The sequence below is a fragment of the Culicoides brevitarsis genome, chromosome 3, assembly GCF_036172545.1.
Source record: "Culicoides brevitarsis isolate CSIRO-B50_1 chromosome 3, AGI_CSIRO_Cbre_v1, whole genome shotgun sequence".
Classification (NCBI taxonomy): Eukaryota; Metazoa; Arthropoda; class Insecta; order Diptera; family Ceratopogonidae; genus Culicoides; species Culicoides brevitarsis.
The window spans coordinates 7,683,188-7,705,586 of record NC_087087.1 but is presented as its reverse complement, the minus strand read 5'-3'; the positions used below and the strand labels follow the sequence as shown (position 1 = coordinate 7,705,586).

The following is a 22,399-nucleotide window of genomic DNA, read 5'->3' as shown; positions in this document are numbered from 1 at the left end:
ATCTGTAACTCGGGTTTTTTGATGATTTTCGCGTCATTAAGCAGCTCAATGAGGTTTTCCAACTTTTGTTCCATGAAAGTTACGCGATTTTCGAGGACTTCAATGGGGTCGAGTACTTCATTTTGCGTTTCAACAGGGGTTGGAGGCTCAGAATCGTTGTTAAGCTCTTCTAATTGACGTTTTAGGTCACGTTCGATCTGCTCGGCGAGTCCACATTCGGGAAAAGGTTCGTCATAGGAGCAAGATTTAAGCTCCTCCGACAGAGAAATTCGTTTTTTCGGGCGATTTAACTCCTTTTGGTAATTCGGAACGTATTTTTTGGGAGGAATTACAGGACGAGGAACGTCAACAAGCGTCGAATTAATCATGGATTGCTTAAAAAGTGGAAGTTTTTCGGAAATTTCGACTTTAACGTCTCCCGTAGCGAAGGCATCGTTGATTTCCGTAACACTTTCTGCCAGATTTTGATCGTTCGAGTACTGAATTTCAACGTCTTCGGGCTTTTCGTCGAGCTTGGAGATGCTTGATACCGTATTTGGTCTCACTGGAATGCGACTTCGAGGTCTTGAGCTCATTTTTATGAGAAAAAATATAAAAAAATGTCGAAGAAAAAATATTTTGAAGCAATTTTCATGGCAATCTTATTTTATTTTCTTCGTTTCGTCGGTTTTTTTGACTGCTTTAACGCTTCCCGGGCCTTCCGTGCTGATGTTTAAGTTGATATCGACATCAAAAAGTCGTTTTTCCTTCGCCTTTGAGCCTTTTTTGGGTGAATTTTGTAAAATTTTGTTCACTTTTCCCTCAATTTCGCTCAATTTCTCTTCGACATTCGTCGCGGGAGGGTCTTTTTCCGGCAAAATCTGCCCTGTTAGCACGAGAAGCTTCCCGAGACGCCCGTAACTCTTGTATAATTTGTGAATTATTTCGTCATCCATCACGACACATCCTCGATAATGCTGCTGAATGTCTTTTATCTTCGACAAAATTACGTTCAAGTCTTCATTGATCAAAGTTGCCCGCCCATCACGCGTTTCGGGCATCTTAACAACCATACTTGCGAAACTTTCCGCCTTTTTTGGTCTTTTAACGAGACTTTCGACGGATTCTGGTTCATTTTTCGGGCAAAACTTCTCTTTTAGCCACATGTAACAACGAAAATTCTCCAAAAATTCCATAATTTCGAATAATTTTGAATTTTTTCAACGTCAAACGAAAAATTTTGAACTCGTGAATGACCGAAATGCGAGTCGGGTTGTTGCGGTGACGTCAAAAAAGTCAGAAATACTCGTTGGGATTAAAGGAGAAAATTTTTTGTGTATCAATTTAATTGATTTGTGTTGTTAATTGTGAGTTTTTGGACCTAAAAATGGTTTTTAATAACAAAATAACTGCTGAAAAATGCGAAAATCGTGAAATCATCTTCCGGAAATTGTGGGTTTTTGAGAAAAATGAAGAAATCTGTCCCGCTCGTACATTCTACGTGGACCCAATTAATCGCCCGTATCAAAAATTCCGATGATTAATCATGTTTTGAGGAATTTTCGACGAACAAAGGAAGTTACGAGCTAAATTTTTGTAGATTTTCATCAAATCCGGGCTTTTTTCGAGGCCGGAAGTTGTTGAACTTGAATTTTTCTGCGAAATCTCATCGCGCATGAGTCAAAAAATGTCTGTAATCAATATTTGTTTGTTACACAGTCTTATCAGTTAAGTGCGGATGGATAAGATGGGAGGATTTTATTCATGATTCGAGCATTTTTCAGCATCATTTACGCAAAATTACAAGCAAAAAAGTTATTTTTCGGATTTTTTTTTAGGTAAAATCAGGTCTTAGCGAGCATCATGGGCTCGTTATTCCGCAGCGAGGAAATGACCTTGTGTCAACTCTTCCTCCAAAGCGAGGCAGCATATGCCTGCGTTAGTGAAATGGGTGAACTTGGGCTTGTGCAGTTTCGTGATTTGAATCCCGAAGTGAACGCCTTTCAGAGGAAATTCGTCAATGAAGTGCGACGTTGCGATGAGATGGAGCGGAAATTGCGGTATTTGGAGAAGGAAATCAAGAAGGATGGGATTCCGATGTTGGATACGGGAGAAAGTCCCGAGGCACCGCAACCGAGGGAAATGATTGATTTGGAGGTGAGTTTTTGGTTTTGAGCTGTAAAATGCTGAAAATTAAATTTTTAACAAAAAAATTGACAGAATTTGTATGAAAATTCGATTTTTAAAAGATTTTTAAGACAATTTTATGTAATTTTTAATTAAAAATTTCCTTCAAAATTTAAAAATATTTAAAAATTTTTGAAAAAATGAAATTTTTAAGTTTTTGACACTTAAAAAAATTGACAGCTGTCAAATTTTTAAAGAATTTTTAAGGTCCAAAATGCGTAATTTAAGCTGAAATTAATTAAAAATTACATAAAATCTGCTTAAAATTTAATATTTAAAATACTTTTTGACTTTTGTCAAAATTTTGAAAGAAAATTTTTGACAGCTGTCAGAGTTGTTTCAAAAATCCTATTTCTCAACAATTTTTAAATAATTTCGAGCAAATTTAAGTTGAAATAGTTGTTAAGAATGTTCAAAAATTGAAATTTTATTAAAAGTTTTTATATCTGTCACTTTTTTGACATAAAAAAAATTGACAGCTGTCATTAATTTTAATTAAGTTTCAATTTAAGAGCAAAAATAAGTTTTAAAATAAATAGTTTTAACTAAAAATATCCTTAAAATTGCTCAATAATTAAAATTTCATTTGAAATTAACGTTTGTCATTTTTAAAAATTTTGACAGCTGTCATTAATTTTAAATAATTTCATTTAAAGAGCAAAACAAATTAAACTTTAAACAAATAATTTCAACTAAAAAATCTTAAAATTTCTCAAAAAATTTAATAAAAAATAATTTTTTTAACACTTTTGATTTAAGTCTTTTTACAGCTGTCAAAATTTTAATAAAAATATTTTTTAAAGCAAATTAAGATTCCAAATTTAAAATTTTTAAAAATTTTCAAACTCAAAAATAAAAAATTGAAAATTTATTAACAAATTTATCTGAAATTGAAATTTTTTTTAGAAAATTCTTAAAAATTTTGACAGCTGTCACTTTTTTTCTGTCAAAATTATTCAACAAATTTATCGAAAAAATTTTTTAAATAATTTATTTAGTGAAATTTCAATTTTATTTTAGGCAACCTTCGAAAAACTCGAAAACGAGTTGAAAGAAGTCAATCAAAATGCGGAAGCCTTGAAACGAAACTTCTTGGAGTTGACTGAACTCAAGCACATCCTCCGGAAGACTCAAGTGTTCTTCGATGAGGTAAGATTCTTGCCAAATTTTCTGACATCTTAATCCATCATCACATCATTTTTAACGTAAAACTAACACAAAAATACAAAATAATAATCAGAAGAGCTCTAACTTTTTGCATGTTTCATTAAAAAAAAATTAAATTAATTCAATTTAATTCAAAAATAAATATTTAACATTCATCTGCTTGGCTAACACAACTGAAAAAAAAATTAACAAAGGGATTTTTTTTTAATTTTTTGTTTGTTTTAAATATTTTTTTATTATTTAATTTAATATTTTTTTAAATTCGACAAGTTTTAAGCGAAAAAAGTAGTTAGAAGGGCGATTTGTATGCGAATTTGAATTTTTTATGTGGTAGTTTGACTTTTGCCTCTAACTTTGAATCAATTTTAACGAAGAAAAAAATTAATTTTCAACTTTTATGTAAATTCTCATCCATCATTAATTAATTAAAAGCTTGTTAAATTGCATGTTGCCTGTAATTTACTCATCTATTGTACAAATTTACTCATTTTTCTTGCATTTTATTGTTAAAATCTTCGATTCAGGTCATTTTGAGTGTGAGAGTTCGAACATTTGCTAAATGTTTAGTTTTAGAAAAACCTTTAAAATCATCAAAAATGAGTTTTTAGTCAATTTCGAGATAGTATGAGACGGATTTCAATGAAAAATTGGTGACTCAGAGCTGTAAAAATTAATTAGAATAACAAACTGACCCAAAAATTGCTTGTCTTGCATCACTCCGTTCATGTTACCTTGGCATGTAATGTAAATGTTTGCTGTTTTTATTGCTTGTTTGGATGTGAGTGAACTGCTAAGCTGTAACAAATTGCACTGAAAAAAACCTTTTAATTGTTTTAGTTAATTTTTGTTTAATTTTAATTTTTTTGTCGTTTTGTTGAACCTTTTAAGTAAATTTCGTGGGAAAATGAAGGCGTTTTAGGCACATTTTGTTTTCGTCTCTTGTCGTCGTCTTTATGTGAGCTGAAGAAATTATGGAAAAATGTTTCACAATTATTTAAATTTTTTGTTTGAATTAGCAAAAAGCGATTTTCAAATTTTTAACGGTCATTTTTTGAATTGACATTTACGAAAAAAATTTAATTTAAAAAAAAATTTGAAATGTTTAAAATTTTTTAAAAAATTTTAAATATTTCAATAAAAAAAATAATTTTATAATTAAAAAAAAAATAATAATTAATTAATATTTTTTTAATTAAAAAAAAAACATTTAAATAATTAAATTAAATTATTATTTAAAAAGTTAATTAATTATTTTAACAAATATATTTAAAAAAATAATTTTAATAAAATTTTAAAATAAATAAAAAATAAATTAAAAAAATTTAAAAAAAAAAAATAAATTTTAAAAAATAATAATAATAAAATTTTAAAATGAAAAAAAATAAATATTTAAATTTTTTATATTTAATTTTTAATAATTTTCTTACAAAAAAAAATAAATAAATAAATAAACAAATTAAAAAAATATTATTGAAACATTTTTCCAATTTAATTCAGCAAATTGTAATTTTATTTTGTAAAATTTTATCATTTTTTTCTCATGATTTGGGCCCAAAAATTTTATTTTCATTATTTTTTAAAAATTAATTTCTGTTTTATTTTTTGTTTTCTTTTCATTTTTCGTTCGAAAAAAAATATTTTGTGTTATTTTTGGGGGCTTTTTATCAAAATCTGATCAAATTCGGTTGTGTTGGGCCGCGAAACATGCACACACAAACACACAAAATACAAAAAAAAAAAAAAAAAAAGACATCACTCTCTGGTTATTACGGTGCCGGTGGTAGTAAAACACCATCTTACTCTGTACGCTATCGATCACAGATGGCCGAATCACATCGAGAAGAAGAGCAAGTTAATCTGTTGGGCGAAGAGGGATTACGTGCCGGCGGCGCACAAAATCTTAAACTTGGGTAAATATAACAAAAAAACATTCAAAGCGACATTTAGCAGAGAGAAAAAAATATTTTTTTGGGCAAATTTTGGGGAAAAAAATCCACTTTTTTGTGTTTCTTGCTGTTTCTTGTTGTAAAAAAAAATTTTTCGTGTCAGCATTTTTTTCATAATTTTTATTTTCGGTCCTTCTTTGACCAAGCAATTCTTTCTCATGCAAGCTGTTTATTATTTTCTTCTTCTTAGGATGGAAAATCCGTCGATAATGCCGCGAATTGTGGAAATCTTGACGATGAAGTGTAAGAAATGAACGTTGGTTGTGTGTTTGTGTGGAAAATTTCCGTCATTTTTTTAGTTTTCTTTTCTAATCGCACCAATATTTACATTAAAAATGCACTTTTTGTCATAAAAAAATCATTTCAATGAAAATTTTTATCTAAAATTAGTGAGATTTAGTGCAAGGAGAGTAAACTCGTAAATAATATTGCATGAAGGTGATAGATTATTATCGTAGGAACGAGGATTAGTTTTATCAGCACGTTGCGTAAAATTGCATTCAAGTCAGCTTTTGGATGCAGAAATGTCGCAGAATTAGACGATGAGTCAATAAATTAATTTTGACAGATAAAATTTTAAAATTTTTGAGGAAAAAAAATAAATTTTAAATATTTTTAATTTAAAGAAAATAAAAAAAATAAATTTAAAAATATTTTTTTATTTTAAATTTAAAAAAAAAATTAATTAAATTTTTATTATTTTTTTTTAAAATTATTTTTATTTAAATTTTTTTAAATTTTTTAAAATTTTTTTTTTTTGTAAAAATTTAAATTTATTTATTTTTAAATTTTTGTTTTATAAAAATTAAAAATTTTTCAATTTTTTTAAAGCTTAAAAAAATTTAATTCTTTAAATATTTTTTTTTTTAAATTTTTTAAATTAATTATTTAACATTCAAATTAAAGAAATCTCACTAAAAAATTAATAAATAATTTGATAATATTTTTAAAATAGTTTTCTTCATATTTAAAAAAATAAAAATAAAAAAAAAAAAAAATAAATAAAAAAAAAAAAAAAATAAAATAAAAAAAAAAAAATAAAAAAAAAATTAAAAATAAAAAATTTTTTAAAATTTTTTAAAAAAAAAAAATTATAAAATTTTTAAAAAAAAAAATTTTTTTTTATAAAAAATAAAAGCTTTTAAAATTTTTTAAAATTTTAAGTGCTTAAAAAAGTTTTAAAAAAATATTAAAATCAAATTCTTTAAAAATTTTTCGATCAGTCAAAATTATTTTATTAACTTTTCGTTCAAATTCTTGCAATTGTGACTAACAAATTCCCTTTAAAAACATAAAAGTTGGTGTCTTTTCATTTAAATTTATTTTTTTTTTACATTTTTATTATTTAAAATTTTATTTTATTAATTTTTCCCTTATTTTTTATTTTTTTTTTCATTTCATTTCCTTGATTTTGTGATTTTTTGCCTGTCGCTCGCTCATCATTCATCAACTTTGTAACTACCAAAAAAATTTCTGTCTAAAAAAATATTTCTGTCGTTCGTCCCAAAAACAAAAAAAAAACTTTTGCGAGAACAGCAAGAAGGTGCAATGCACACAACTGAATCCATGACTCGTGCATTAATTACCGATGAAGTCAGGTCGGCAAATACCATGGGTCCTGTACAATTGGGGTATGTTACTTTTCTTAGTTTTATTTTTTTTCTTGTGAAGAACGCTTGTTAGTCTAATATTACAAAAAAAAAAATCATAAAAATCTAACTTTTTCCTTATTATCGCTCTTCTTCCTGCAAAACAAACGACATTTTTTGCAGTTTTGTGGAAAAGTCACAGGAGCAAGAGGAATATTTTCCATGGTTCGTACATTTATTGATGAAAATCGTCAAATTGGGACAATTTCTCTCGTCAAATTTTTATTTTTAAATTATTTATGAGCACGATTATTATTTATTTTGTGCACTTTTTCTGAATCTCTCTCAAGAAATTCGACAAAAATGGGTTAAAAATGGTGCATTGTGCAAAAAATTAACCAAGATTTGCCTTTTTTCTCTAACTAAATGTCTGCTAGTTTGAATTTTTTTGAGCAAATTTTAATAAAAAAAATAATTTTTTGTTGATAGTTTCGTGGCTGGAGTAATTCTTCGTGAACGATTGCCGGCTTTTGAGCGGATGTTGTGGCGTGCCTGTCGTGGCAACGTTTTCCTTCGTCAAGCAATGATCGAATCTCCATTAGAGGATCCATCAACTGTGAGTATTTTTTATGAATTTTCGAAAAAAATAACTTTTTATTTTATTTCAAGTTTTAAATTTTGGAAGAAGAAATTTTTAAGTAAAATTTAAAATAAATTAGTGAAAAAGTGATTTTTAAATTTTTAACGGTCATTTTTTGAATTGACATTTGTGAAATTTTTATTCAAATTTGTCAAAATTTGATAAATTTTGAATATTTTTAAGAGTATTCTATAGATTTTCAAAAAATAATTTTTTTAAATTTTTAACTAATTTTTTTTTTAAATTGACATTTATGAAATTTTTATTCAATTCTATCGAATTTCAATTTTTTCAATAAATTTTCATAAAATTTTTTGATTAAATTTTTTTTTTCCAAAAACTTATTTTTAAATTTTTAACTGAATTTTTTTTGACATTCATGAAATTTTTATTCAATTCTATCAAACTTTTTTTTTTGGATAAATTTTTATAAATTTTCATAAAATTTCAAATAATTTTATTTTTGCAAAAAATTTAAAATTTTTAACAGGTTTTTTTTGAATTGACTTTTAAAAACTTCTTATTTAATTTCTAAAAAAATTAAAAGTTATGACAAAAAATTTTAGATAACTTATAAAAATTTTCAAAATTTTGGGATTTTTTTAACATTTTTCAATAAAAATTTCTTAAATGTCAATTAAAAAATGTCAGTTAAAAATACAAAATTATTTGTTTTTGCTATTTTAAAAAAATTAAAATTTGAAAAAATAGAAAACTTAATAAAATATAAAAAGTAATGAAAATTTTGACAAATTTGAATAAAAATTTTATATTTAAAAAAAAAATATAAAAACAAAATTTCAGTTAAAAATTTAAAAATATTAAAAAAAATCTTTAAAAAGATTTAAATTGAATTTAAAATTTTTAAATCAGAAATTAAAATATTAATTCTTGAATTTGATGTTTTTCTAATTTTTTTAAAATTTTTTCTCAATAAAAATAAAATTCTAATGAAAATTTTCTCATTTCAGGGTGACAACGTCTACAAATCTGTCTTTATCATCTTCTTCCAAGGTGACCAGTTAAAAACTCGCGTAAAGAAAATTTGCGAAGGCTTTCGCGCAACCTTATATCCCTGCCCCGAAGCCCCCGCCGATCGTCGTGAAATGGCAATGGGTGTCATGACGCGCATCGAGGACTTGAACACCGTGTTGCAACAAACGCAGGATCATCGTCATCGTGTTTTGGTTGCTGCCGCCAAGAACCTCAAAAATTGGTTCGTCAAAGTACGCAAAATCAAGGCAATCTATCACACCTTGAACCTGTTCAACTTGGATGTCACGCAAAAATGTTTGATCGCGGAATGTTGGGTGCCTGTTCTCGACATGGAAACGATTCAACTGGCTTTGCGTCGCGGCACGGAGCGTTCTGGGTCCTCAGTGCCCCCAATTCTCAATCGAATGGAAACTTTTGAGGCACCGCCGACGTATAATCGCACGAATAAGTTCACGAAAGCGTTCCAAGCGTTAATTGATGCTTATGGGGTAGCAAGTTATCGTGAAATGAATCCAGCTCCTTATACAATCATCACTTTTCCGTTCTTGTTTGCTGTCATGTTCGGCGATTTGGGTCACGGAGCAATTATGATGCTTTTTGGATTATGGATGATTTTGAAGGAGAAACCGTTGCAGGCGCAAAATAATCAAAACGAGATCTGGAAAATCTTTTTTGGAGGTCGTTACATTATTTTCCTCATGGGATGCTTCTCGATGTACACGGGGCTCATCTACAACGACATTTTTTCGAAGTCTTTGAACTTGTTTGGGTCCCGATGGAAGATTAACTTGGATAATTCGACCGTTATGAGCAATCATATTTTCCAACTTGACCCGAAAGATCAATATGTGGGCACGCCATACCCCTTTGGGATGGATCCCGTGTGGCAAGTTGCTCCGTTGAACAAGATTATCTTCCAAAATGGCTACAAAATGAAGATTTCCATCATTTTTGGAGTGATTCACATGATTTTTGGTGTCGTCGTTGGCTACTTCAACCACAAAAACTTCAATAATCGCATGGCGATTTTGTGCGAATTTATTCCGCAAATGATTTTCTTGGTCTTCCTGTTTTTCTATCTCGCTTTCATGATGTTTATGAAATGGACCAAGTACTCGGCTGATGCCAAAGACCCGATGTATGGCTCTGCATGTGCGCCCTCCATCCTAATTACGTTTATTAACATGGTTTTGATGAAATCGCGTCCCGAACCGATTCCCGGCAATCCGTGCAGTCCCTTTATGTATGGCGGGCAATTTGTGTTGCAACGTTTGATGTTACTTTGTGCGCTCGTTTGCATTCCGTGGATGTTGTTGGCGAAGCCGTACTTGATAATGAAGGCACGTAAGGAAGCAGCTCATCAACCGATGCCTCAAATTCAACAAGATGGCGTCGATCCAGAGTCAGGAGCACAATTGACGCAACAACCGGCGAATGGAGGACCTGGACATGGAGCTGATGGCGGGCATGGAGGACATGCCGAGGAGGAGATGTCGGAAATTTTCATCCATCAGGGCATTCATACGATTGAATATGTTTTGGGAAGCGTTTCTCATACTGCGTCGTATTTGCGTTTGTGGGCGTTGTCGCTTGCTCATGCACGTAAGTATTTGAATTTTTATTAAAAATTTTAAATTTTTTTATCGAATTTTGAAAAATTTTTTGAAAAAAAAATTATTTTTTAAAAACTTCCTTTAAATAATTTGTGGAAAAAAATTTAATAAAATTTTTGTAAGTTAAAAATCAAAAAAAAATAGTTATGAACTTTAAAGGAAAAAAAATTAAAAATTTTCGTTAAAAAAAATTTAAAATTTTTTTTTAAAAAAAAAAAAAAAAAAAATTTTTTTTTTGAAAATATTGAAATATTTTGAAGAGCTAAAGAAAATTTTATTTCATAAAAAATTAAAAAAATGATCCTTAAATTCATTAAATTCTAAAAATTAAAAATAAAATTTAAAATTAAAAAAAAAATTAAATAATTAAAATAAATAATAATTTAATATTTTTTTTAAAAATAAAAAAATATTTAAAAAAATAAAAAAAAAAATAGATAAAAATTAAAATTAACTTAAATTATCGAAAATCTTAAAAATTTTGAATAAATGAAAACTTCAAAATTTTTAGGAACTTTTTAAAAAATTTTTAAGAAAATTTCAAACTGTAAAAAAATTAAAAATTGAAGGAAAATTTGAATAAAAATTTAAAAAAAAAAAAATTAAAAAAAAATTTTCCAAAAAAAAAAAAAAAAATTTATAAAAAAAAATAAATCTCAGAATTAAGTTTGCTACTTTTTTTTAAGAAATAAAAAAAAATAAAAGTCATAAAAATTATGAAAAATAAAAAAATATTTTTTTGAAAAATATTAAAAAAATTAAAATAAAATTTTTAACATAAAACTGAAAAAATTTCGAAAATTTGTAAAAAAGTCAAAACGTTGAAAAAAATTCGAATTAATTTTAAAAAAAAATATTTTAAAAATTAATTTAAAATTTTAAATAATTTTTATTTTATTAAAAAATTTAATTATAATTTTAGAAAAATTTTAAAATTCTTAAAAAAAAATTAAAATTTCTTAATTTAAAATTCTTTAAAATTTTCCATTCAACGACTAATTTTTAATTATTTTTAAATTTCATTCACAGAACTGGCTGAAGTATTATGGAACATGGTCCTCAAAAACGGCTTGCAAGCTGACGGATGGCTCGGAGGCGTCGCAACTTGGGCAATTTTCGCATTTTGGGCTGTCTTGACTGTTGGAATTCTCGTTTTGATGGAAGGCTTGTCTGCTTTCTTGCATACTTTACGTCTTCATTGGTAAATTTTTCATCAAAAACCTCATTAAAAAATTAAAATTTTAACCAAAAATTCATTTTAGGGTCGAATTCCAATCGAAATTCTACCAAGGACAGGGTTACGCATTCACCCCATTCGCATTCGAGACAATTCTTGAGACGCATGGCGCGGAGGAGTAAACCAAAAAAGAAAAATTATGACAAAAATAGCTATTTAACCCACAAAATATATCTCAATATTGGAAAAAATTGATGTTGAATTTATTGAAAAGTAACAGGAAGATCAAATTCTCTCTTTTTAGATGCTTAAGAAAGTTAAAAATTGCACTTTTATTCCTCTTTTTTGTATGATTTTCGTATTTATGCCGTTCGTGTTTAGAGAAAATCATTGAAATTGTTCGAAAATATTTACTCAATGTTGAAAAACTGAACAAAAATGAATAAAAAATTAACGTTTACCCTAAAAAAGTCATTTTTTTTATATTTTTCTACAGATAAAAAGGCTTCGCTGCGTGTCTAGCTGATAAAATTACGTCATTAACGCCCACTCCATCGTACGAGGCGCCACAAACGCCCAAAGGAAGCTTTTTTTCTGCGATATATTGACGAATTGCCTTCACCCGAGCCAAATGTCCCAACGTATATTGCGGAATACACTTCCGATGAATGTTGACTTGAGCTTTATTCGGTTCTGCGTTGATTCCTAAGATCTTTTCGATGTTTTCTAACGCGATTTTTTTCAAATTTTCCGGATCAGGATCATTTCCGAAGAGTTCTCGGAACCAATGCCCGCCCATCATGACAGTTAACACCGTTTGGTCTTCCATGTCGAAGCAGCAACTGTCGAAAATTATGCCTAAAATCGGTAATTTTTCCTTTGGCGGCACCAAAACTCCAAATCCGGGCTGTTTTATGAGTTCGGGATCGTTATATTGGAAATTTATGACGGCAACATCGACAAAAGGGATGCTTTTTAAGTGATTCGCCAGCGTTGGATGTTGATCTTGAACCGTTTCTGCCAATTTGAAGCTTGGTAAACTACTCACGACATATTCTGTGTCTCGAATTTCGTCGCCGCAATGCAAATTTACGACGTTGTTGGATAAAAATTCGATTTTGTCGCATGGGGAATGCAGTTGGATCTTGACGTTTCGTTGTTGGAGCAGCACAGCGAGCTTTCGCGGGAAAATTTCGAGTCCCCCATCGAAGGAATAGATGTTCCATCGCTCTTTTTTGGCTCGATTTGCTAAACGGAGCGACATGACTGTCGGAAATTTGTCTTTTTTCGCAAGTTTTGACATGAAAAATCCCTTAATGAGGTCCCCGTGCTTCTGTTCGTGCGCGAAAATGTTGCTCATGAGGAAGTTCACACTGATTTCCTTTGCATTTCCGGCACAAATCCCACAAATCATGGGACTTATCAAGTAATCGGCAACTTCTGTACCAAATTGACGTTCCACAAAATCATAAATTGACTCGTCATCCTTCTTCTCGAACCGGCGTGCCTTCAATCCTTTTGTGATAACGTTAAAAAGTGACTCTTCAAACGGAGGGCGCTTCGTAAAAATCGACGGAAGCGACGACGGCAGCAAACAAAGTTGACCTTTTGCATAAATCATGCGATTTTTTGCGGCAATGTGTTGCGAATCGATCGGTTTGAGGAATTTCTCGAGTCCCAACTCTTCGACTATCTCCAAAGTATTCGCTCCTGGCAGTCCTTTGGGTCGAATTGTGCGAGGACCTGCTTCGAAAATTAATCCGTCGTCGAATTTGTGACTGTTGATCCATCCGCCGACACGATCTGTTGCCTCGAGAATTGTGATGGGCTTTAAAGAGAGCTTTTTGATGTAATGCGCAGCGGAAAGACCTCCGATTCCGGCTCCCAAAACGGTGACAGACATGATCGAGGATTTTTGCGTAACGCCGACAATTAATTGCGTCGGATTTTTGTGGAGATTGAAGAGGAACACGAATAAAAACAATTAAAATGATAACAAAATAAATAGAAGGAGAATGTCAAAGTTGCGGATTTGAATTGAAAAGTAGTGAAATTCAGTTGATATTTTTTATGATTGATAAATTTCATTTTGATACTCGAAAAATTTGTTATTTTCCATTTTTTTAAGAAAATTTAAAAAATATATTTAATTCTATTTTCTTTTAAAAATATTTTATTTTTTTTTTTTACAAAATATTGAAAATTCAAAAGGCTGAATTTACCTATAAGGCTCTAATTTATCATTTTTAATTATTTTATAACTCAAAACTGCCAAAAAATTGAAACTGAAAAAAAAAAATTTTCTTTGACACAGTTTTGATTTGAAAACTAAATCAAGAGCAAAAAAACTGTGTCAAAGCAATTTTTGTCAAATCTTGCTCCAAATGGATAAAAATTTGTCAGGGGGCTCTAATTTATCATTTTTAATCATTTTATAACTCAAAACTGCCAAAAAATTTAAACTGAAAAAAAATTTTTTCTTTGACACAGTTTTGATTTGAAAACTAAATCAAGAACAAAACTGTGTCAAAAACTATGTCAAAAACTGTGTCAAAGCAATTTTTGTCAAATCTTGCTCCAAATTGATAAAAATTTGTCAGAGGGCTCTAATTTATCATTTTTAATCCTTTTATAACTCAAAACTGCAAAAAAATTTAAACTGCAAAAATTTTTTTTCTTTGACACAGTTTTAATTTGAAAACTAAATCAAGAGCAAAACTGTGTCAAAAACTATGTCAAAAACTGTGTCAAAGCAATTTTTGTCAAATCTTGCTCCAAATGGATAAAAATTTGTCAGAGGGCTCTAATTTATCATTTTTAATCATTTTATAACTCAAAACTGCCAAAAAATTGAAACTGAAAAAATTTTTTTTCTTTGACACAGTTTTGATTTGAAAACTAAATCAAGAGCAAAACTGTGTCAAAAACTATGTCAAAAACTGTGTCAAAGCAATTTTTGTCAAATTTTGCTCCAAATGGATAAAAATTTGTCAGAGGGCTCTAATTTATCATTTTTAATCATTTTATAACTCAAAACTGCCAAAAAATTGAAACTGAAAAAATTTTTTTTCTTTGACACAGTTTTAATTTGAAAACTAAATCAAGAGCAAAACTGTGTCAAAAACTATGTCAAAAACTGTGTCAAAGCAATTTTTGTCAAATTTTGCTCCAAATGGATAAAAATTTGTCAGAGGGCTCTAATTTATCATTTTTCATCATTTTATAACTCAAAACTGCCAAAAAATTGAAACTGAAAAAATTTTTTTTCTTTGACACAGTTTTAATTTGAAAACTAAATCAAGAGCAAAACTGTGTCAAAAACTATGTCAAAAACTGTGTCAAAGCAATTTTTGTCAAATCTTGCTCCAAATGGATAAAAATTTGTCAGAGGGCTCTAATTTATCATTTTTAATCATTTTATAACTCAAAACTGCCAAAAAATTGAAACTGAAAAAAAAAATTTTCTTTGACACAGTTTTGATTTGAAAACTAAATCAAGAACAAAACTGTGTCAAAAACTATGTCAAAAACTGTGTCAAAGCTCTTTTTGTCAAATCTTGCTCCAAATGGATAAATATTTGTCAGAGGGCTCTAATTTATCATTTTAATCATTTTATAACTCAAAACTGCCAAAAAATTGAAACTGAAAAATTTTTTTTTCTTTGACATAGTTTTGTTTTGATTTTATAACTTAAAACTGCCAAAAAAATGAAACTGAAAAAAAAAATTTTCTTTGACACAGTTTTGATTTGAAAACTAAATCAAGAACAAAACTGTGTCAAAAACTATGTCAAAAACTGTGTCAAAGCAATTTTTGTCAAATCTTGCTCTAAATGGATAAAAATTTGTCAGAGGGCTCTAATTTATCATTTTTAATCATTTTATAACTTAAAACTGCCAAAAAATTGAAACTGAAAAAAAAAATTTTCTTTGACACAGTTTTGATTTGAAAACTAAATCAAGAACAAAACTGTGTCAAAAACTATGTCAAAAACTGTGTCAAAGCAATTTTTGTCAAATCTTGCTCTAAATGGATAAAAATTTGTCAGAGGGCTCTAATTTATCATTTTTAATCATTTTTTAACTCAAAACTGCCAAAAAATTGAAACTGAAAAAAAATTTTTTTCTTTGACACAGTTTTGATTTGAAAACTAAATCAAGAACAAAACTGTGTCAAAAACTATGTCAAAAACTGTGTCAAAGCAATTTTTGTCAAATTTTGCTCCAAATGGATAAAAATTTGTCAAAGGGGCTCTAATTTATCATTTTTAATCATTTTATAACTCAAAACTGCCAAAAAATTGAAACTGAAAAAAAAAATTTTTCTTTGACACAGTTTTGATTTGAAAACTAAATCAAGAGCAAAAAAAAAAACTGTGTCAAAAACTGTGTCAAAGCAATTTTTGTCAAATCTTGCTCCAAATGGATAAAAATTTGTCAGAGGGCTCTAATTTATCATTTTTAATCATTTTATAACTCAAAACTTCTAAAAAATTGAAACTGAAAAAATTTTTTTTCTTTGACACAGTTTTGATTTGAAAACTAAATCAAGAGCAAAACATTGAAACTGAAAAAAAAAATTTTTCTTTGACATGTTTTGTTTTAAAAACTAAATGTCAAAAATGGATAAAAATTTGTCAGAGGGCTCTAAATTTTTTTTTGTCAAATTTTGCTCCAAATGGATAAAAATTTGTCAGAGGGCTCTAATTTATCATTTTTAATCATTTTCTAACTCAAAACTGCCAAAAAATTGAAACTGAAAAAAAAAATTTTTCTTTGACATAGTTTTGTTTTGAAACTATTATTTAAAAAATAAAAATTATATTTACTAAAAAAATACATTTTAAATAAAATAAAATTTTAATTAAAAAAAAAAGTAAAAAATGTGCCAACATTTTATTTTTTTTCTTTTTATTTCTTATTCAAAGAATTTTTCAAAAAATATATCTAAAACATTTAAATTTTTTTTTTCATAAAAAATAATTTTTTCAAAATTTTTTTACTGCCAAAAAATTGAAAAAAAAAAAAAAATTTTTTTCTTTGACATAGTTTTGTTTTGAAAACTAAATTAAAAACTGTGTCAAAGCCATTTTTGTCGTCAAAAAAAAACTTTAAATGGATAAAAATTTGTCAGAGGGCTCTAATTTATCATTTTTTAAACTCAAAACTGCCAAAAATTTAAATAAAATAATTATTTTGGCTTGCATTTTTAAATTTAAAAAATTTTTCTGATTTTAAAGAAATTTAGCTCTTTTAAAAACGTTCATTTAACATTTTTTTGAATACAAAAGCCTTCGAGAGTACGAAAATTTTCATAATTTGTAATTTTTATCATTTTTGGGTCTAAAATACAAACCTTCAAGTGTTCAAAAAAAAAAAAAAAAAAAATTAAACTTCTCATTAAAATTTCAACAAAAAATTCTTCTATTTCTAATTTCTCTTCAAAACATTAATAAACGTCTCCCGTGGCACATTAATATTCGCAATCGACCTCATCTTCTTCTTTCCCTCAGCCTGCGCCCTCAGCAACTTCCTTTTCCTCTCCATATCCCCTCCGCTTTTGACTTTTTGCGTGACATCCTTCCTAAACGGCTTAATATTCTCTCGCGCCAAAATTTTACTTCCCACACACGCCTGAATCGCAATGTGAATCTGCTGCCTCGGGATTTCCTCCTTCAATTTCGCCACCATTTGCTTTGCGTGCGCCGTTGCTTTGCTAAAATGCACTATTTGACTCAGCTCGTTGACTTCTTGCCCGTTCAGGAGGATACACAACTTGACCAAATGCGTCAATTCGTATCCGGCATCTTGATAATCGAAGCTTGCATATCCGCTCGTCATGGATTTGAGGATATCATGAAAGTCCAAAATGATTTCGTTCAAAGGAAGTTTATAAGTTAACATTACACGATCGTTGTCGATGTTACTGGAGGACTGTTCGACACCCCGACGTTCCATCAGAATCGAAATTAAGTCGCCCACGTGTTCGACAGGCGAGATAATTGTTCCGTAGACCATTGGTTCGTACGATTCTTCGATATGAAGGGGATCTGGCATCAACGCTGGGTTACTTACTTCGATAATTTCCGCGCCGTGCTGCTTAATTATCTTCGTTCCCTTGAGTTTGAAGCGATACGTCACCGATGGGGCAGTTAAAAGTGCTTCGGCATTGTGTTCCTGTTCGAGTCGTTGTGAAAAAACTTCCAAATGAAGCAATCCCAAGAACCCGAGACGCCATCCTTGACCAAGAGCGGGACTGGAATCAGGCACGAGGGTCACACAACTGTCGTTTAAGATTAATTTTTCGATCGCGGATCGTAATTGGGTGTAATGGGACTGATCTGTGGGGTAAACTCCCGCAAAAACAATCGGATTTATCGGTTTAAAGCCGGGGAGAGGTTCAACACTGGCGTTTTTTATGTGATACGTGTCTCCAATATGCGCTTCTTTGATGGATCTCATGTTGCAACCGATTAATCCGATTTGCCCGGCAATTAATTTTTTTACGGGAAACTCATCCGGCCTCAAAAGTGAGATACTTTTAATTTCATAAGTCTTCCCTGAGTGACATGACGTGATTTCCTGCCCAACTTCCAATGTACCGTCCTTTAAGTACATTAAATTCATCGCTCCTCGATATTTATCGTATCTGCTATCGAACAAAAGTGCTCTGGTCTTTCCTTGACGATCGACATTTGGATGCGGAATCGTTTCAATAATTTTTTCCAACACTTTATCGACATTCGTGCCCATTTTGGCGGATATCCGAACAACTTCCTTCGGATCAATATCAAAAATTGTCTCTAATTGCTTCTCCACAGCTTCCGGATCGGCATTTTTCAGGTCAATTTTGTTCATTACCGGCAAAACTTTTAAATTTTTTCCGGCAGCGAGGTAATAATTCGCCACTGTTTGCGCCTGAACCCCTGAATTTGCATCAACAAGCAAAATAATCCCGTCACAAGCCGCCAAACTGCGCGAAACTTCGTTCGAAAAGTCAACATGACCCGGCGTATCAATCAAATTCAGCAAATAAGTCTCGCCTTTGTAGTTATAAAGCAACGAGGCACTTTGGGCTTTCACAGTGATCCCGCGTTCCCGTTCAACTTGCAAACTATCGAGAATTTGGGACTTGCCGGTATCCGAAACTTTCAGTGTGTTGGTCATCTCGAGCATCCGATCCGCCAAAGTGCTTTTTCCATGGTCGACATGAGCTAAAATACTAAAGTTCCGTATCCGATCGGCAGGGATTTCGTCAAATTTGAAGGTTTTGTCGTCAGAGTTGGAAGATGCGGATGAGAAAAGACGCCATTTGTGGCTTTTGTGAAGTGTCGGAAGGAGTTTTGAGCGATGACAGTGTTGAAAAATGCGGAAAATTAACATTTTTTGTGGGATTCGAGGTCTAATGTTTACAATTTTCACGCCTGTCAAAAATTGAGACGAATGAAAATGATAAATAAACAAGAAGTTATCATTTTCATTCGTCTCAAGTACTGTTTTCCTCCTAATTGCAACCCACAGAGTTTTAAAAGGGGGTTTTTCGTGTTCTATGGAATACTGTAGCATATACCAACCGCCTCCATAAAATTATTTAAAAATTTTAAATTAAAATTTTATGATTTTTTGAAGGATTTTCACCAAAAAATTCGATTCAAATCAAATTTTTTGGGGTAAAAATCCTCAAAAATTCCCGATTCACGCCGAGTAGGGTTTGGAAACTTTCGTGTCATCAGTGAGCATTGGCGCATGCGTGATTTCCCATTTAAATATTACATATTGATCTCGGCACGTATAGCTGCCACACAAAAAGTCGGGGCATTTATACTCTCAAATTTTCCTCACTTGGCTCAGATCAGTGTTAAAACTCGTTGTGAAAGGTTCGTTCTCTTACCCGAATAATCTCTAAATATATATAAGGAAAGGAAAAAAGTTGCTTTTTAGTGAGAAAAAAAAGCAAAGAAAACCTGCGTTAAAAGGTCCGTGCGTTCCGCCAAACGTTCGTGCGACATGTAAACTCCGCGAAACGCATAAAATCTTGCAAAATAATTGGCTTCGACTATCCTAAAAATATAAATTTTTCAACTTTTTCGCTTGTGAAAAATTTTTCTCGTACACACACACACACGTGTACAGCCACATATGTACGACACGCGCTCAAATATGTGAGGCAAGAAGAAAAAAAAAACGAAATTTATCTCAAAATTGTGCAAAATTCGAGCAATAAAAGTGCGATTAAAGTTGCCAAGTATGCCAAAGTGCCATCGATGCACGCGAATTGTGAACCAAACAATTAATTAAGTCAAGATTAACGCAGGAAATTTGACGCATAAGCGAAACGAAGAAAATTTTCACCCGAAAAGAAGCAAAAAAAAAAATTGGAGATAAAGAAAAAAAAAAGGATTCGTACAGCTCTCGTATGGGAAAATTTTCCACGTACACACAAGTTGCGAGCGAGAGAAACGACAACGACGACAGAAAAGGGTCTGGGTTGTTGTGTGTTAGTGACCTACTGTCGTCGTGTCGCTACACTCGTGCGTACTGTTATTGTTGTTGTTGTTATTATTATTATTTTTTCGGGGGAAAAATGACGAAGAGAGTGTGAGCGAAAATTTCCTTTTCACTTTGCTGATAAAATTTTCTCTCTCATTCTGCTTTAATTGAGCTCGGAATGTCAACTCGAACGGAAATCTGACGGAAAATCACGATAATCGGGTGAAAATTTCCTTCCCAATTTCATAAATTTATTCTAAAATTCGAAAAATTTGACTTGAGGTTCACAAAAAACGATTTTTTAACTTTAATTCAGGAGAGAAAGTGATTTTTAAGGACTTGCCCTATTTTCAAAGTGCCCCAGTTTTGATCAATATTTTGATTTTTTTCCAACAGCAAATCTATTGGATTAAATTTGTAGTAAAATAATAAATTAATTAGTCAATAAAAAAATAAACAAGCAATGAATGCGAATAAAATTAAAAAAAATAAAAATGTTGTGAGATAAGTGACGGAAAAATTTGAGGAAAGAATTGAGAAACAGTGAAAAGTTTAAAAAAAAGTATTAAAAAGTCGTGAAAAATTAAAAAAAAATGAAAGCGACAAAGCGAGCCGTGCTTAAAGTGTCACAAATTATGTCAAATGTTTCATGTAAATAGGGCAGAATCGTCATCATCACGATCACCATCGCCAACATCATCACAAACGTCGTCGTTACGAAGACGTCAAGTGACACCGAAACACAACAAATCATCATCACGGGCCGGCAACCGAAGCAGCAGCTGCAGCAAAGATGTCGACCTCTGACGACGAACTTATAGACTTGACATCGGAGCCGCCCGGCGTCGACGAATGCCTCAAAGTACGCAAATGGTGGTGCTTCATACTCTCGAGCATCTTTACCTTTCTCACGGGACTCACGATCGTGATAATTTTCCGCGTGTGTGCGTTCATTTGCTGTCGCAAGGAGCCCGAGCTTGGGCCCAATGATCCGAAGCAGAAGGAACAGAAGGCACAACGCGGTAAAGCGGAATTCGAGGGTACTTTTATGACAGAAGCGAAAGACTGGGCTGGCGAATTAATATCAGGTCAAACAACAACGGGACGAATTTTGGTAAGTAGATTTTTGTTTGAGTTACAAGGCGTCTCCATTATTGGGTTTTACTTTGTTAATGATTCGAAAAAACAAAGTATCGACGGATATCGATTTCTATTACTTTTCTGTATAAATATTTAAATACTGTTTTTTACTTTGAATCAGAGATGTAGAAGAAAATTTGTTAAAAGGGCAAAAAAGTTTTTTTAAATCAAAAATTTATCTTAAAAATGTTTTTTTACCCAAATGGGCAACGAAAGGGCAAAAAATGGGCAAAAAATTTTTTTTGCTGCCCAAATATGAAATATTTTCAAAATTTCTCAATTTTTTAATGTATTGAAGGTAGAAGATGGGAAAAAAATATGAAAGAAATTTTCGTTACCCAAATGGGCAAAATTTGCTCAATTTTTTAAAAATATTTTAAGGGCAAAAAATGGGCAAAGAAACTTTTATTATTGCCCAAATGGGTAAAATTTAATTTTTTAAATTTATTGAAGGCAGAAAATGGGCAAAATACTCTCAAAAAGAAAAAAAAAATACCATTGAAATAAAAATTTTACTGAAAATCAATAAAAGATGGGCAAAATACTCCTCAGAAGTTTTTAACATTAATTTTCAAAAATTAAAATCAAATAATTTACAGGAAATAAATTACACAAATTTGTACTCTTAGATCCAAAATGCCTTGAATTTCCCAATAAAAATCTAAAATTTAAAGAAAAAACCCTTAAAACTGAAAATTCTTGGAGAAAAATTGCCCTTGACAATCAATTTAACCCTATTGCCCCAAATTTAAACATTACGTGCCTGCTTCGAAAGCACTTCGATGGATTGTCATTCATTCTCATGCGCGCCTACTTGACTTGACTTGAATGAAAAGCGAAAGAAAATAAAAAAAAAAGAAAATTAATATTCCACGTTTCTTCCGTCGTCGATACTACGTGGCGTCTTCGTTTTTTCGTTGTCATCGTCGTCGTCGTTGTCGCGTATGAAAACTAAAAATAATATATGAACGACCGACACTCAAGTCATTGCCTGTCATTTAAATATGATTGTTTGTCTTTTCTACACCTGTTTTTTGTAACATACTCACAAACACACAAATTAACCTGCGCTCGCATATAACAAACAAGCTACGAGGATGACACAAATAAAAGGCGCACACGAAGAAAAGTCAATGAAAAATCGTTTTTCCGAAAAACCCTTGTCAAGAACTTTTTCGCTTATCACGTCGACATGCACTTGCAAATTTTGCAAACCTCTCAAGGTTTCTTGTTTTACAGAAAATGCAATAAATTTTAATGTTTAAACATTTAAAGAAAAAAATCGTTGAGAATTCACTTACGATTATTTTATTGGCAAGGCACGAGTCTCTTGGACCCAAATAGCAGCGAAATTATCGCAAAACGCGTGTGTTTAAATAAATATTTAATAATCGTCTTAACGCTGCAGAGAAAATGTTATCGTAATTAATTCAGAACTCAAATCTGGATGGCAAATGCGGAAAAAGTTACATAAA

The 22,399-nt window shown here is 30.5% G+C and overlaps 5 protein-coding genes across 28 annotated transcripts in view; 2 read left to right on the top strand and 3 right to left on the bottom strand.

Annotated features, from left to right (window-relative positions):
- The window catches only part of LOC134836087 (translation factor GUF1 homolog, mitochondrial), a 75,043-nt gene extending 56,328 nt beyond the window's left edge, over positions 1-18,715 (bottom strand). Inside the window, exon 1 of the mRNA XM_063851276.1 lies at positions 16,708-18,715. Coding sequence (XP_063707346.1) covers positions 16,725-18,677 — 1,953 coding nt within the window. The 5' untranslated portion in view covers positions 18,678-18,715 and the 3' untranslated portion in view covers positions 16,708-16,724. The remainder of the gene's footprint in view (positions 1-16,707) is intronic.
- Positions 1-22,399, bottom strand: part of LOC134836089 (thioredoxin domain-containing protein 9) — a 358,198-nt gene that overhangs the window by 27,792 nt on the left and 308,007 nt on the right. The gene's annotated exons all lie outside the window — the stretch shown is intronic.
- On the top strand, positions 1,277-11,519 carry LOC134835620 (V-type proton ATPase 116 kDa subunit a 1). Of its 4 annotated transcripts, XM_063850523.1 has the most exons (9): positions 1,277-1,346; positions 1,818-2,136; positions 3,187-3,315; positions 6,816-6,910; positions 7,052-7,093; positions 7,358-7,484; positions 8,480-10,106; positions 11,147-11,318; positions 11,380-11,519. In XM_063850523.1, the coding sequence occupies exons 2-9, from the start codon at positions 1,843-1,845 to the stop codon at positions 11,474-11,476; spliced, it is 2,583 nt and encodes an 860-aa protein (XP_063706593.1). In that variant the 5' UTR covers positions 1,277-1,346; positions 1,818-1,842; the 3' UTR covers positions 11,477-11,519. The 4 variants fall into 4 exon arrangements, with proteins under 4 accessions (XP_063706593.1, XP_063706594.1, XP_063706595.1 ...); XM_063850524.1 differs by lacking the exon at positions 7,052-7,093; XM_063850525.1 differs by lacking the exons at positions 6,816-6,910; positions 7,052-7,093 and adding an exon at positions 5,155-5,243.
- Positions 11,758-13,299, bottom strand: LOC134835621 (protoporphyrinogen oxidase). Its single transcript, XM_063850526.1, has one exon. The coding sequence runs from the start codon at positions 13,195-13,197 to the stop codon at positions 11,785-11,787; it is 1,413 nt and encodes a 470-aa protein (XP_063706596.1). The 5' UTR covers positions 13,198-13,299; the 3' UTR covers positions 11,758-11,784.
- Positions 19,159-22,399, top strand: part of LOC134834932 (calcium-activated potassium channel slowpoke) — a 54,448-nt gene continuing 51,207 nt past the window's right edge. For all 21 annotated transcript variants that reach the window (XM_063849755.1, XM_063849758.1, XM_063849743.1 and 18 more), the window contains exons 1-2: positions 19,159-19,270; positions 20,181-20,898. In XM_063849755.1, coding sequence (XP_063705825.1) covers positions 20,578-20,898 — 321 coding nt within the window. In that variant the 5' untranslated portion in view covers positions 19,159-19,270; positions 20,181-20,577. The remainder of the gene's footprint in view (positions 19,271-20,180; positions 20,899-22,399) is intronic.

Coding starts and splice junctions, on each gene's coding strand:
- LOC134835620 (XM_063850520.1), top strand. CDS start 1,843: ATGGGCTCGTTATTCCGCAGCGAGGAAATGACCTTGTGTCAACTCTTC. Junction 3,316..5,082: donor CTCAAGTGTTCTTCGATGAG/GTAAGATTCTTG, acceptor AAAAAAAAAAAG/ACATCACTCTCTGGTTATTA. Junction 10,107..11,146: donor GTTGTCGCTTGCTCATGCAC/GTAAGTATTTGA, acceptor TTTCATTCACAG/AACTGGCTGAAGTATTATGG.
- LOC134835621 (XM_063850526.1), bottom strand. CDS start 13,197: ATGTCTGTCACCGTTTTGGGAGCCGGAATCGGAGGTCTTTCCGCTGCG.